Source organism: Culex pipiens, chromosome 2 (assembly GCF_016801865.2).
Source record: "Culex pipiens pallens isolate TS chromosome 2, TS_CPP_V2, whole genome shotgun sequence".
In the NCBI taxonomy this organism is placed as follows: domain Eukaryota; kingdom Metazoa; phylum Arthropoda; class Insecta; order Diptera; family Culicidae; genus Culex; species Culex pipiens.
The window spans coordinates 68,919,672-68,935,685 of NC_068938.1; the positions used below are offsets into that span (position 1 = coordinate 68,919,672).

The following is a 16,014-nucleotide window of genomic DNA, read 5'->3' on the forward strand; positions in this document are numbered from 1 at the left end:
AATGAAAATTTTGGAGGAAATATTTAAATTAATTTAAACGCCAAGCGTCAAAAGCTTTAAAACTGCACCAAAAGCAGTGCATGAATCATTTGAAACAATAACTCTTTCGTGAATTTTTCGTTGGCGCTGAAAAGCGCCATTTTGTTAAATTGCAGCAGAAGTTGATTTTTGTGGCCATCTTCTCGAGCGTCCATCCAAGTAGGCCTTGTTTTTCTCCTTCGACGTCGTTTTGGCAGCAATTTCACGCACACGCTGGCGTGTTTCTTCTTCTCGGAGCTTGCTCTTGATTTCCTCCAGTCGTTGATTTTTTCCGCTGCTGCTGCTGCTGCTGCTACGATGTTGTCGGTTCGAACGATGACGATGGAATGAAAATCGTTGGCAAAAATGCTGCCTTTACGACTTCCCATTCCCACCAGTGCATCAAAAAGCGAATGACGTAGGAATGGGATAACCGGCGCTAAGGGGCGGGACATCCGTCTCCATTCTAAGCCAATATAAGCCCGCTTGGTCAACCCTGGGAAATCATTCTATCGTTGGACGCCGAGGAGTAAACAACAAACTGGACCTGGAAGCAGAAGACCTGGAGGTTCAGAAGCAGTTGGCCGAAAAGCATCTAACCCAGGGCTAGGAGCAGACCAAGCGGAGGCAGGCCAGCCAGAATAATTGAGAGCCACCGGAATATTCTGGCCACAAGACCCGGAGTGGCCAGATTCCTCAGGGGTGTTCCGATGGAAGGCCATACGAGACTGGACAACATGGGTATCAAACTTCTTGGATTTTGATACTGGTGATGAAAATGGCCATTTTGACAGTATTGGCCACAACCTGGAGTGGCCGGTGCCCTCAGGGAGGTTCTCCCGGTAGGACATTTACCGAACCATACGATTTTGGGCAATATTGGTATCAAATTTCATGGTTTTTGATATTGGTAATGAAAATGGCAATTTAGAAAAAGTTGGCCAAAAGCTGCAGTGGCCGGTGCCCTAAAGGAAAGTTTTCCCAGGAAGACATCTTTTGAACCAACGAGTTTTGGCAATATGGGTATCACAACTCATGGTTTACAATACTGGCCATTTCGTAAAAGGTGGCAACAATCTGGAGAGTCCGCTACCTCACGATTGTTCCGATTGGGGGACAAACATCGAATTATAGAGATATCATGGTTTTTTAATACGGAGCTTATAGAGAAATTAAACGAAATTATAAATCCAATAATGTTTTGATAGTATCTGACGCATAAGTTCTTTGTCATACTGGTCATGTGTAACATAACCACCTGCACCTTTTTTTATTAACTTTTTTTCACAAAAACTCAATTTCCCAAAATATGTTTTTTTGATTTTTGAGATTTTTTGATATGTTTTAGGGGACAAAAATCCGCAACTTTTGAGCCATAGAGAAACATGGTCAAAAAATCTGCCGCCGAGTTATGATTTTTTGAAAAAATAGTGATTTTTGGAAAAATCGAAATTTCATGCAAAAACAAATTTGACGTTATTTTTTAATGCAAAATTGAATTTGCAATCGAAAAGTACTTTACAGATTTTTTGATAAAGAGCTCCGTTTTCAAGATATAGCCACCGAAAGTTTGATTTTAGCGAAATATTTGCAGTTTTTCGATTTTTAAAAATAGTGACCATGAGTGACCATTTCTAAAAATATTTTTTTTTAAAGTTCAGAAAATTTGCTATAAAATTGTCTAAGAGACATTGAAGATTGGACCTCGGGTTGCTGAGATACAGCCGCTTTAAGAAAAAGAAACACGAAAATTGAAGTTTTCTAAGTCTCACCAAAACAACCCACCATTTTCTAATGTCGATATCTCAGCAACTAATGGTCCGATTTTCAATGTTAAAACATGAAACATTCGTGAAATTTTCCGATCTTTTCGAAAAAAATATTTTGAAAAAAATAAATCAAGACTAGCTTTTTAAATGGGCGTAATATTCAATGTTTGGCCCTTTTAAAATGTTAGTCTTGATTTAATTTTTTCAAAATATTTTTTTCGAAAAGATAGGAAAATTTCACGAATGTTTCATGTTTTCACATTGAAAATCGGACCATTAGTTGCTTTTTCTTAAAGCGGCTGTATCTCAGCAACCCGAGGTCCAATCTTCAATGTCTCTTGGACAATTTTATAGCAAATTTTCTGAACTTTAAAAAAAAATATTTTTAGAAATGGTCACTCATGGTCACTATTTTTAAAAATCGAAAAACTGCAAATATTTCGCTGAAATCAAACTTTCGGTGGCTATATCTTGAAAACGGAGCCCTTTATCAAAAAATCTGTAAAGTACTTTTCGATTGCAAATTCAATTTTGCATTACAAAATAACGTCGAATTTGTTTTTGCATGAAATTTAGATTTTTTCCAAAAATCACTATTTTTCAAAAGTTTCTAACTCGGCGGCAGATTTTTTGACCATGTTTCTCTATGGCTCAAAAGTTGCGGATTTTTGTCCCCTAAAACATATCAAAAAATCTCGCAAATCAAAAAATACGTATTTTGGGAAGTCGAGTTTTTGTGAAAAAAAAGTTAATAAAAACATAGGCAATTTTTTTTCCGTGAACCTATTTTTTTCTCAATAGTCCTCAACAATACCTACAACTTTGCCCAAGACACCAAATTGATCAGAAAATTCACTCAAAAGTTACAGCTGTTTGAATATTTACATACCATTTTTGTATGGACAGCAGCCAAAATTGTATGGAGACTTGTATGGGTGAACCAATGACACAAAATAGCTTATTTGGTCATAGGGAAGGCCCCCACAAAGTTTGACCCAAATCAAAAAATACCAAATAAAATCCATTTCCGGTTTTGGTAGAGAATTGCTCATTTGTTAAATTTTCTTCATAAATATTTGCAAGGTTTTTTTTACAAGTTTTCAGAAGGCATTTAGAAAATTCACTTGTATATTTATGTTTTTATGTATAAGCAGAAATAGTGAAATGATGGATATTGACAAATATGCAATTTTCAATTTCATCCTGTCTTTGGGTCAATAATCTCGAATATAGGAATTCTGAAAATCGGAAGAATTTGTAAATTTAAAAATGGTATTTGAACGACAATACTGACTAAAACTAAGTTTGAAACGAAAATATGTTGCAATCATTTGCAAATGTCATTGAAACTAAAGAAACAATTTTTTAATTAATTTTAGAACAACTTTGACAAAACATTTTAAATCACAAATAAACCCAATTCCTATCAAATAATGTTCTCAAACAATGTTTGATTTTTTTCGAAATTTTAAATTGTGGTGCCTTCAATGTTACAATGTTTCTAATTGTTATTTTACTTATTTGTATGACCAAGGTCAATAACAATAAATATGGCTTACAATTTAAAATTTTGTTTTATTAATAACATTAGTTCTATACAAATTGAATACTTTCCTAACTATAAATTAAATAATTATAAATTCCAAAAAATATGATTAACATTTTTCCGTGCTTCCAAACCAGCTCCCACCGAGCAAAAGCCACAGAAAATTCACTGGATTTTTCCGAGCCTCACCACGGTGGTGGCACGGTGGGAATTTCGGGTGACATTCTTGTGACTTAATTTTCGACCAAAAACCACCCAATAACAACCGCCCCGACCGCCAGCCAGTCAGCCGCCATTTTCGGTTAATTGTTCACGGAAGCAATTACAGTACTGAGCAGAGGGCGCATCAGACTTCAATTTGGCGGAAAATGTGTGTTTGGGTGGGAGTTCGGGGTTGACAGTCAGCAAGGCTTGGGAACATTTTCCACGTTTTATTTTTATCGCTCCCGGGGATGACGGGGACAACGATGGCGGCAGGTCCTCGCATTTACCTGACGCTCATAAATATGACAATATTTCCACCGGTGAAATATTAACTACCCGATTAAATCACAGATTATCTTAAATCATTCCACGGTTCACTGCCAATTGGGGCGGAGATCTGGATAATTTTCCGTTCAATAAAATTTAGTGGAAACCGGTGCTTTGGTTCCGACCATTTTGACTCGAGTTTGGAAGGTTGGAAACCGACAAATCCTGGAAAACGGTGAGGAATTTTGCAGGAATTTCTCGAGGAATGTTTTGAGCTGAAACGAATCGAGGAAAGGATTTTGACATTAAGCAGTCCAGATGAAAAGATGCTGTGGGAAAAGTCTTTTAATTATGCTCAGGTAAATTTAATCTAAGGAAAATACCAGCAATTTCAACCATGAATTTAAACAAACCTCTCCAAGCAACTTCCAGATTTCACACCATATATCCATTCCAGCAGACTTAAACCATCTTCTCAATATTTATAGCAATGAATATCAAAGCCAAGAGGAAAAATATGCTTCCCGCCTGCCCCGTCTGGCCGTCCTGGCGTGGCCAAATTAGGCCTTGGCCATAGGCACTTTGTCTGCACCTCAGGGCTGCGCTTCGGAGGGAAATGGGAGCCTATTATTTGTGCAAATTTTGCAGCAATTTTCCTGCAAAATACATCCTTCCTCAGCGTTTTCCCCGAACCCGAGAACAACTTTCTCTCTAAATTGATGCTGTAGACCTGGATCCTCCCGGCCACAGTGTCAACCAGGAACCAGGGCTGCTGGCAGGGCCTGTCCCATCTAGGAAGAAATACGACGTCCAAAGCTGCCTGCCAGCCTCCAGGGGGAAAAGCCACTAGACGTCGGTCTTCTGGCAGCAGCAACAACAACCCATTTGATGGCTCACCAAGATTTTTATCGCAATTCATTTTGACACTGCTTTCCTCCCTTATTTTTCTGGAGCGATTTCTTCTTCTTCTTTATTTTTTTCTCGTTTTTCGCCTCACAGCATAGTTTAAATGTTTGCCAATTCAAACTTTTCTTCCGGTGTGTGTGACTGTGTTTTTTTCTTGTTTCCTCCGATTTTTCTTCACACTGGCTATCGCAGCACCGTTGTTTGCCACTTTTGGTGGCGCCTTGTGGACATATATGCGGCAAACTTCAAGTTTTCCTCGCTCTCCCTTTTTTTTCTCATCCCTAATGACATTCCTTTGCCCCAAGCTGTTTGCTCTCGGTGCTGCTTGATTGCTGGCAGTTTTGTCGGGTTTTTTTAGGTGGATTTCTTGTGTACGTTACTGTGAAAAGAGGTTGTTTTGAATCAACTTTCATTAAAATGCGTGTTTAGCCAAATAAAAACGTTGTTAGCTCTATAAAACCTGGTTGTGATTTAAAAATTCTGATTTTTTTTATGTCAAAAAGGAAAATTCCAGGAAATATTCCATTCTTGGCATTGAAAATAATGGACTGAATAGGTGACACTAAGATTAAAACATTCTTCATTTTTTTTTATTTTTGCATATTTCAGCAACGAAAGGTCGGATCAACAATGTTATAAGAGAAGAAAATTAACAGATCCTTTGAAAAAAATAAAAAATGAATGACAATAACACTACTTTCTTCAATTTATATGTAAATATATAAAATAAAATTTTTTTTTAGCAAAAATGATTATAAATCAAAAGCCCTTATCAATATTCCGCAAAAGTAATTTTTAATTCAGGATGGCGACCTGATTTCGATTTGATTATTCTCGGTTTTATCCCGAGACCAAAAGGATTTTTTCCGGATTTTTTTTTCACATCAAATAACAATGTTATTTATCTGACCTTAGTATCAAAATACATTTTAAATGCATACATTTGGTAAAAGTATTTTGTTCAATATTTTCATTTCTTAGGATAGATTTCAAAATGTCGCAAGCACAAGTTGTAAACGAAGGTGTTTTTGATCGGTTATCAATCCAAAACCCTTTTTTCCATAAAGTTCGAAATTTTTCATCTACATGTCCTTCAAATTTTCCAAACTCAAAATCATTAAAATTTCTTTTTCTCAGAGAAATATGTAAATTGTCAAGAGGTGTTGAAAACCATTTTAAATTTAAATAAATAAACTTCAATTTAAAACATGAATGTAGCAAAAAACTAAATTTAAAACATTTATGCTGTTAATTTTTGTTCAACATTCTTTGAAAACAAAATGATCGCTTAAAATCAATGAACATAAATCTTCAAAAAAATATCAATATTCTATTTTTTTTTTATTTGAGTGCCATTGCATTGTAGAATACCCATTTTAAAATTTTAGTTCGTCTATAATCACTTAACTTAACCTTCCTACAATTTTGCCAGCTGTCCATGCAAAAATGCTATATAAATATTCAAAAAATAGTATCCGGTAACAATTTTTCTCATCGATTTTGTAACTTCGGAAAATTGTAGGTATTAAATTCTAGCAAACAAACTCAGTCTTAGCAAAAAAAATTACATTTAAGCAGAACTGCGCAAAATAACCATTTTTTGATGTTTTTGATTTCGAAAAATGTTAACTTTTGAGTTAAAATACAAGATGATTAAAAATTTGTTCAAAAATAAACATTTAAACATTCTGAATATAGCAAAAAAAATGTGTAAATTTAGAAGGTTTAAAATTGAAAAGTTTAATATTACCGTAAGCCGGGGTGACTTTAATAGGATTTCAATTTGTTTTTGGAATATTTTCCAACAGGAAATGTTTTTTCTCAAGATTATTATTTCTAAACATGTACTGGGGTACGCCACACCAAGTCCGTGCACTGTTTTGGAAAAAAGTTGTTTCAATAGTGTTTAGAAAAATAGTTACGTTAAAAATTCTTAGTTTAAATTCCGGGGTGACTTTGATAGTCATAGTTTTTCTTATTAAAATCATATTTAAGATGTTCAAACTTTATTTGTACGTTAAATGTACCATCACTAAAGTAGCTGATATAGTTTTAAGAAAAAAATCCATGTTTATATTTAGTTAACTTAGTCTATGAGCTTTTCAACAAAATACATATAAATTTTAGGTAAAATTTAGGTAAAAAGTCGATTTTTTCAGAAATTAGTTTTGTTTATAGACTATCGATTTAAATTGCATTTCATACTGAATTCGAAGCACGAATCACAAGTTTTTACATTTTACATGAAATTTGTTCAACTGAAATTGCCTATAAATTTGGAGATTTTTTTTTAGTTGTGTTTCAAAAACACATATTATTTGTTATTTACATACTTATTTAACCTTCTCCTAATGGAAAATTGTCCAAAGAATCCGAAAATGCATTCCGTTTTCCGATTCAAAATTATGTTCATTGAGAAAATCATGACACTTCGAGAAGTTTAAAATAATGACTTTCATCAACATTTTCTTAACTATAGTTAACTAACTTTTTAAACTTTCCAAAATTTTATGAAAAGTTCTTTTTGAGGTACTTTGAACACTTCTCTACCACGGTCAGTATGATTCTAAACCAACCCGTACGTAATTTAATTGTACTCTTCATTTTGCGCAAAAATCGCAAACCTATCAAAGTCACCCCGGCTATCAAAGTCACCCCGTTTTACGGTACCTCTTTTATGATGTAATATTACCTCAATTTTTATCAAAAAAGGGACATTACAACGAAAAAGATGTATATTTATTCTGACATGAAGATGTACTCATTCCCAGAAGTAATAATACCATGAATTTGTTCACTGTGTAAAAGATTGTTTTGTTTAAAAAGTGATTTTTTTGTCAGTCATGATCAAACTTTAAGTAAAAGTATTTTTTCCCATGACCCATGAAGAGTATCGGGGCCGCATTTACAAAGCGGATTCAGTGGCTATTTCTTAAGTTGATGTAAAAAAAAATCATGGTTATATTACAGCTGGGGGGAGTACATCTTTTATTTCAGAATAAAGCATTAATATTACCTCTGATAAAGTGTAATTTTACCTCTGGCATATAATCATATCCAGCTTAACAACACAGTATTTTTTTTTGTAAAATTGGAAGATGTAATTTTGGAAGGTTGAATATAACCTCTTTTTTTATGTAATTTTACCTCGATTTAGACTGAAAAAGTTATGTTGAAAATTTGTAAAATTACACATTTTCAAAGGTAAAATCACACTTTTTTTCTGACATAAAAGATTTACCCCTTCCCTGATGTAATATTACCATGATATTTTATAACTGTGAAGTCCGCACCTCAACTCGCACGGCCATCCCGAGTTATTTTCCTGATGGAATCAAATTCCTGACTAATTCCCTGTTTTTGTCGAGGTTTTTGTATAGGAGTTTTTAATACTTAGGAATATTTTTATACTGTTAAAAATGGAAAAAACAACCTTTCAAATCTATTAATTTAAATGTTAAATATTGATGAGAAATTTGTCCAATTATCAGAATCATTTTAAATTATAATTATTAACTTTGATAGAAAACCGATTTAATTCAAAAATTACTAATCCCACTGCAAAGGGAAAAAATGTTCAAGCAAATATAATATACCATTATTGCAAAATCATGGAATGTATGTGAAAACAATTTAATTAAAAATAAGGTGTATTTAAAAAATAAATTTTAAAATTTGTAAATCCATGATACTACTTTCTAACAAATATTTCTGGTTTCATCTGGGTGGTCAGAATACGGGAAATTGTGACAAATTAAATATTGCAAATTTAAAAAAAAAAAATCATACTTGGGCCCAATCAAACTTACCCCACATCACTGTAACCCCCCCTTTCCAAACAGTGGAGGGATGCTGTGTCGGTCGTTTGCCGGGAAGAATTCTATCCTGCGGGCTATCGACTCGTGCACATGTGTGTTAGTGTGAATGTTTGTGGCCCCGGCAATACAATAGCAATAATGCCCCCTAATTTGCACTCATTTGTATTATAAGTACATAATAGATTGGCATAATATTAAAACTTTCTCGTACACCTTGGCTGAAGTCTTGTGGTGCAACGGTTTTGCACAATCTGCTCGACAAAGAACCGACGTTTTTGGTATATCATAGAACGGGCTGGAGCGAGCGGTAGTGCGACTTCTTTGAATGACATAGATTAGTGTATCGTCTATATCGACGACGGCAAAAGGGGCTTGCTTGAAGCTGAGATGCGATGTTTAGCGCAAATGAGGGAGAACGAGATCAGAAATAAATCAAGGAACAGTTTGGCCTCTTTGTATGGGAGTTGGGACAAAGTTGTGCCCTAGTTTGCGTAATTTGTTCCGAGGTTATAAGATAGTTTCAAACTGTTTTTTGAGGATCAAATGTTTGGCAAAATTGCTTATTATATAGTTATGAATATAAATTGGAAATTTTCAATACTCTGGTAGCTATACATAAATTCAATCCTATAAAGAGAAGCTAATAATAAATAAACAAATTTTAAACGATGTATGCCCCTTTGAGCCGGCCTTGCAAAAATTGTCATTTATGGCAGCTAATGTTTATGAGCAAAAAATCATCAAAATATGGAGTCTTATGGATAGTTTTCCAAGTTTAATGAAGATCTTAGTTCCTAAAATTGGTAAGAAATGGGTAGTTATTGTGCCTTCCACAGTTAAAAAACTGAAACAGTTGCTTTTCTAAATACATTTTGACAATTTTTCCCATACAAGCTTAAAAACTGATTGAGAAATACCAATATGAAGTTTATTGGTTCAAAAATCGGAACATTGTTTAAAACATGTTAAAAATAATTGTGTGGTGTTTGGAATTCAAAACGTTGGTTCTTTTTTAATCAAAATGTCAAAACACGACTTTACAAAATCATACACGAAATCGATCAAGAAAGTGCTAATTAAAAAAAAAATATTTCAGAATCCCATAAAAGACAACCATTTTTTCATAAAATTGTTTATCATATCTTTTTATCCAGATTTTTAAGCGAAGATGGCGTTACGACTGGTGAACGCCCGAAATGTCAAAATCGCACAGTGGTACCAACTTTCCAAAAAAAAGTTTCCGCGCGATTTTGACATTTCGGGCGTTCACCATTCGTAACGCCATCTTCGCTTAAAGATCTGGATATAGTTTATATGCTCATATGTTTTTTTTTAATTTATCAAAAGATATTAAGGCCATTTTTTTAAGCGGTTGTCCAGATTTTTTTGATTTTTTGGTTAGCTGAAGATTTTTTTATATTTGTAGAAGATTTTTTATTTTTAAAAGGTTTTTTTTTATGGATAATGGATTAGAACGAGCAAGTCTTGGTTTTATGCTATCAAATGGATTTAGACCATTATTAATTAAATTAAGAGGTTCGGTGGCAAAAAATCTCCCGGTAAACTGCCAAATTAAATATTGTTGTGCAATGCAATACTGGTTTTCAGTTTTTAAAGTATCGTCAACAGAGGTGACATAGGTGGCCACTTTCCAGAGAAACAGTTTTAGTAAATGATTTTTTTTAGGAGAGACATAGCATCCTGCATTTTTTGTGAGTCTTTTTATTACATCTTAGGCTATTTCCTCAAAAATTTTGAACTTTTCCTCACCTTAAAATTTTATTTTTAAACTAAACAATTTAATAATCTCATAGAAGTGGCGTGTATTTTTCTTTCAGTGTTTTTTTTTTCAGAGAGCTCGTCCAATTGGGTCCTAAAATTAAGCTTAGATTGCTGATAATATTGTTCACAACGATAAAGCTTATGCTTTTGAGTAAAATGACCATTTGTACGACAACAAAGAGTTTGAAATGGATTTTTTAATCAATTTTGAAAAATTAACCTCTCGGTCCTTCTTGACAGAAAAGTTCATACTTGACAGCTCTTTTCAAAGTGGACCATAGTTGATCCATCGAAAAAAGGTTGTCTTGTCAACTTTTTTTTTGCTTCAAAAAAACAAAAAGTGTTCAGAAATGGCTTTTAAGTGTGTTTTTTACCGTTGTACATAAAAATTTACATAGAGCTTTAAGACCCTATTTCCAACAAGTTTGTCTTGGACCACTTTTTGGAACAATGCAACGGCTTCAAGATACAGTTATTTTTTAAATTGCAAAATACAAAAAATATGAAAATAACTTACGCCCTTCTCAAATGTCATTTTCGAGTGCAACTGGCTCCATAAACACAATAATTGCTTATTTAAGGCTAGGATAACATGTCTACAAAGAGTCGTGTACAAAAGTACCAGAAAAGTTCCTGATTTGGGTTATAATTGTTCAAAGACAACGTCATACTGGTAGGAAACTGAAATAAAAATACACATTATTTCTATGAGATTTTTTGACCTAAAGGTTTAAAATTCTAATTTAAAAATGTTCCTAAGATTTTGTTTGGGTCATTTTTAGTGGAATTAGCTTAGATGTTACAAAAAACCTCACAACAAATGCAGGGATGTATGTCGCTCCTTATAAAATGCAAATATCATTATTTTAAACTGTATTGCTTAGGAAATTTTACATAAGTGTCCATTGACCTAAGGATAGGATCCTTTTAAAGATTCAGCGATTTTAAAAATATGATTTAAAAAACAGGGTTTTTTTGCAATTCCTATATCTAAGACTTGATTGTTCAGTCTCAACAATATTTTATTTTTAAATTTTAATTCGTCAAATTTCCCATAATTTTGCCTTTGACTACATTAACAGTCTGGACCCGAAGCCTGATTTTTCTGTTACATTCTTATTGGAATTCCATATAAACTGTAACGGGGATTGCAGGCACCGGGTCCTTACTATTAATAAATCTCATAGAAATATCAAGTTCTTTTATATCAGTGTTTAATTTCAGAAGGCTCGTCAAAGAGAAAAAACAGGTCTCAAATTCGTATATAAACCTAGGATAACAAGTCACCAAAGTTTTTTTTCTGAAATCGGGAAGGAGCGAGTAAAAAAGTACCGTAAACTGGGGTCAATCGGGACACATGGGGCGAATTGGGATAGCAGTTTTAACCATGTTGGAGCTCAATATTTTGATTTTTCTGGTTGGTTTCGGTGAGAACTGGCTCAGGCCAACAAAATGTGTACATCCATTTCCAAATTTAAAAGCCTTTAACTGCTCTAAAAACTGCTGTCCCTATTCAGACTGTAGTCCCGATTCACCCAAGATTACGGTACCTTAAGAATTGATGCTTCGAGCTCGAATTGATATACAAAACCTCGTGTTTAGAGATCTTCAAAAAATTTAATAAATAAGATTTTTGGCTTTTAAATGGTGTGTTCTACAAATCAAATTTAGACCTAAATATAAACATTTTAGTCAATCGATTGCCTCTAGACATGGCGACGCGGACTCCCATCCTTGAATGACCAACGCAACGTTTTTTGCATGAATGTAAACAACTTCCAAGAACTCTTGAACACGTTGAACTCACGAGCACGTGACACCGATAACAAACGGTTTCTTTCTCCCAACAAGATCGATTCCAATCGATTCCCATCGACCTTTACGCTCGTTTCATCACCGAACAACCCTACGCGCCTAATCTAATCCACAAGTTTCAACACCCTCGACAAGAATAACAATCCCTCGCCCCTTCGACTTCGAGGCTTATAAGAGGTCTCCCACTTGTGTAAAACTTCCTTGGAAGGCGCGCTCCGCGCCACGCCACGTGGTCTCTTAGTCTAGACTTACCGTTGGCGATCTGTCCGGTGCCGGTGCCGGAGGAGGAGGAGGGTGCGGCCACCGCGAGCACCACAGCCGGTAGCAGCAGTAGGAGTACCAGGGTCCGGGACCCCATCCCGGGGCAGCGGACAATCATCAATTACGGAACACGACGCTACGACGGTTTTCTTGGCAGCACGCCACGCGGATTTGACACACCGAGGTGGAACCCCTTGGAGGTTGGGGGTGGTTATGCAACCCGGAACACACTCAGAAACACTCTTCACCTAGGACACACCGCCACGGGTGTTTGAACAATCACGAATTAATCATCCGATCAATTGACCCTTGGAACCGGTAACCGATTAACCTGCTGCGGACCGTGTAAGCCGATTAAATCACTTGTTTGTGCGAAGCTGATTGATCGAAACCACTTAACCTCACTTCCGGAAACCACTTGGAACACTCGCTCTCTGCTGCTGCTTTGTAAGCCACTTAAGAGGTCGTCACTAATCCCGTGCTCGAAACCCGCCTGGAACCAGCCGGATTGACTGTCCGCCCCAAACTGGCCGCCACTTGCCGGGAGTCCGCGAAAAACACCACCGCTTCACAGCGCATCCGAAACGACACTGAAAAGAAATGACCAACAGTTTCCAGCACCGAGTCTTTCGTTTATCTCGATGGAAAACGCAGTTTTATATTTATTCATCATCAGCTTGCGACCATCCACGATGACGACCGTCATCAACCGCGTACGCTCCCAATGTTTACCTTTTTGAATGGCACTTTTCCGCGCGCTCTCTCCGGCCAGTTTACGTTCCGAACCTAACCTCAAACTCGGAAAAATCACGCCGGGAAAAATGATTTCCATCGCAGCATCCCGGAATCCTCTCATTGTTTACATTTTCAACCTTTACGCGCCAACGAGCGGCAACGAAAACAGAGTGAAACGAGAGAGAGCGCGCCAACTGTCAAACTAGCGAGAGAGAACAAAAGAAGTCGCGACGCATGCGTCGCACTCCCCTTCGCGAGAACGCTCTCTCGCGAGAGACCAATCGCCTTTTTCCCCTCCATCACTCTCTCAGTCTTTCTCTCTCTTGTTTTCGACGAAAATCCTTTTTCCTAACCTCTAAGAAAGCGGCTGGCGCGCAGCAGGTGAGGTTCGTCTCTTGCTGCTTTTTTTCCTTGCCTGCTTTCCCTTGCAATTTTTCTTCTTGCTCTCTCTCGCTCCCCCTCTCGCAAGTTTGCCCGAATCCGGCGCACTCGGGAAAGGGAAAAGGCCCCCGGTTTGCACCAATCAGCGGGCAGGGACTTTTTTTCTCTTCTTTCCCGACTCGCACAGCTCGACTCGGGCGGAAAGAAAGTTTTCCCAGATGTCTCAGATGCAAGCAACAAAAAGAAAGCACGTAAGAAAGGTTAGCTCTTGCCGCACCTTGAGCAGTACATAAGCACGATGACGACCTACCTTTTTCGTTTTTTTTTGCCCGGTGCGGTAAATTTCGTGCACAGAGAAAAATCGACCCGGAGAAGGAAATCGATCTGCGGCGGGGCCCCAGCATCCTTGGAGCACGGCAAGTTTATGGGTCGGTGCAGTCTGGAAGTTTGGGGCGCATCATCGGGTGGGAAAACCACGGAACCAGAATTAATTCCGTCTAGTCGGATATGGTGTCGGAGGTGTGTCTGGTCGTCGGAACATGCGACGGGATGTGTCGCCAGATGGTTCCGGGTGCGTGATGCGTCTAGAAGAAAAGGGGTTTTGGATGGGTGTTTGAAATTTGGCCATCTGCCGTCCATTACAGGGCTGAATTGTTTGGGTGTTTTAGCCTAGATCCAAAGATAGTAAATTCCAATTAAGAGCTTGATATGGCGAAAAATCAAGCATCCAAAATCAAAAACATTTCATTTTTCAGCTTATGAACTATTGAACAGCATTTGTCGTGATCATACAATGAATTGTAATTTTAATTGAAGTGAGTGAAACCAGACCAAAAATCGCATTTCTTTAAACGCGGTGGTGTTTTTGGTAAACGCAGTGGTAGTCAAAGTGCCTCAAAAATATACATTTTTTGAAAAAAAATGTACTTTTTCGGGTTAAATCCCATTTAAAATTGAAGGGTGGAGCGCCAGCTCCTGTTACGTCCAATCAAGCTCATATTTGGGATTAGAGCTCAGTAGGCCAAATAAACCCCTGAATGCCCACCAAAAAGTCAATTTTGTTACACTCTAATATTATACACTTCTTCTTTTTTTGTTTATAATTAATTCGATGGTGGGTTTCACTTTGCGAGGAAATCCATAAAAGTAGGCCGTCCCAAAAAAATTAAAAGTTTTCAGATCTTTGGTGCTCACCCCTAGAATGATAGATTAGGATGTCAGGAACAATGTTTTCATACAGAAAAATAAATCCCAAAAATGGTTTACAACTCGCGCGCGGAGCTTGAATAAAAAAAGTGCATTTTTCGAGTATTTTTCAGAAATGCGCGTAACAATCATACTAAAGTCATTCAAATTTGGTCGCCGTGGGCTTCAAGTTATAGTTTAATGTCCCCTGAACAAATACCTGTACAGACATAGTCCATAAAAGCTTGTGTTTGGGCATGCCAGAGCGTTTTAGGGAGAAAAATTTGTATTTTTTAGCAAAAAAAAATCAAAAATCACTCCCCAAAACGAGCCAAAAAAAATTGCAGCCAAAACTAATGCATTCATCCAACAATTTTTCTCGAGAAGTCCATTTAAACCTTTTATTTACACCTAAGATAGTGAATATTGGTGGAAAAAGCGCGATTCTTCGATTTTTGAAAAAAATTTGGTTTTTGCGAAAATCTTCGGAAATTACAAGTTTTTGTTCTAATATTGGGCCTGACCGGACAAATATTTTTCGTATCGTGCTGTTTCGTGGAAAATTGCTGAAGGGAAAAGTAAAGCCCAAAAATTCAATCTCCTTTTTGCTCTGCTGTCCTAAGCGCTGTTTCTTGATCTAATATCAGATAAGATTATTTTTGACAGGAATCACGTTCTTTTTACACTCTAATATAATTTGAGAATGTATCAGTACATTGTTTCATAACATAAATTTTGAGCGAGTTTCTCATCAGTGTGTCACAGGTCGTTTCGAGGTGCCTCGATTTAGATAAAACCTTCGACATTTGTTTGTTTCTACACTGTTAACATAATCTTACCAAATTGGATGGTTGTATATTACTTCTTTTCAGACGAAATATTTCCAAACTCCAAAAATAGAGGTAAAGTTACATATTTTAAAGTAGGGGAAATATACCCTTTCTAATCAAACACCTATCTTCGTCATATGGAAAGTTTGATGCTCGATTAAAGCTCCAAAAATACTATTTAGGCTGTAAGCTTACACAGAAAAGAAAAACCATGGTGATATTACATCTTTTATGTCAGAAAAAATGTGTAATTTTACCTCTGAAAATGTGTAATTTTATCACTATTCTAGTGGGTAATTCTCCGCCAACTCACACAGCAGTTGCCCCGACCCCTCTTCGATTTGCGTGAAACTTTGTCCTAAGGGGTAACTTTTGTCCCTGATCACGAATCCGAGGTCCGTTTTTTGATATCTCGTGACGGAGGGGCGGTACGACCCCTTCCATTTTTGAACATGCGAAAAAAGAGGTGTTTTTCAATAATTTGCAGCCTAAAACGG

General features: G+C 36.4%; 1 protein-coding gene across 3 annotated transcripts in view; it reads right to left on the reverse strand.

Moving 5' to 3' along the window:
- LOC120430699 (lachesin) overlaps positions 1-13,216 on the reverse strand; it is a 179,653-nt gene extending 166,437 nt beyond the window's left edge. Inside the window, exons 1-2 of one of the 3 annotated variants that reach the window (XM_052708113.1) lie at positions 13,119-13,216; positions 12,378-12,976 (exon numbers count right to left, since the gene is read on the reverse strand). In XM_052708113.1, the coding sequence (XP_052564073.1) occupies positions 12,378-12,504 (127 nt within the window). In that variant the 5' untranslated portion in view covers positions 12,505-12,976; positions 13,119-13,216. Of the gene's footprint in view, positions 1-12,377 lie in introns of all 3 variants that reach the window. The other 2 variants (XM_052708114.1, XM_052708112.1) reach the window with 2 other exon arrangements.
- Between the last annotated feature and the right edge of the window lie 2,798 nt (positions 13,217-16,014).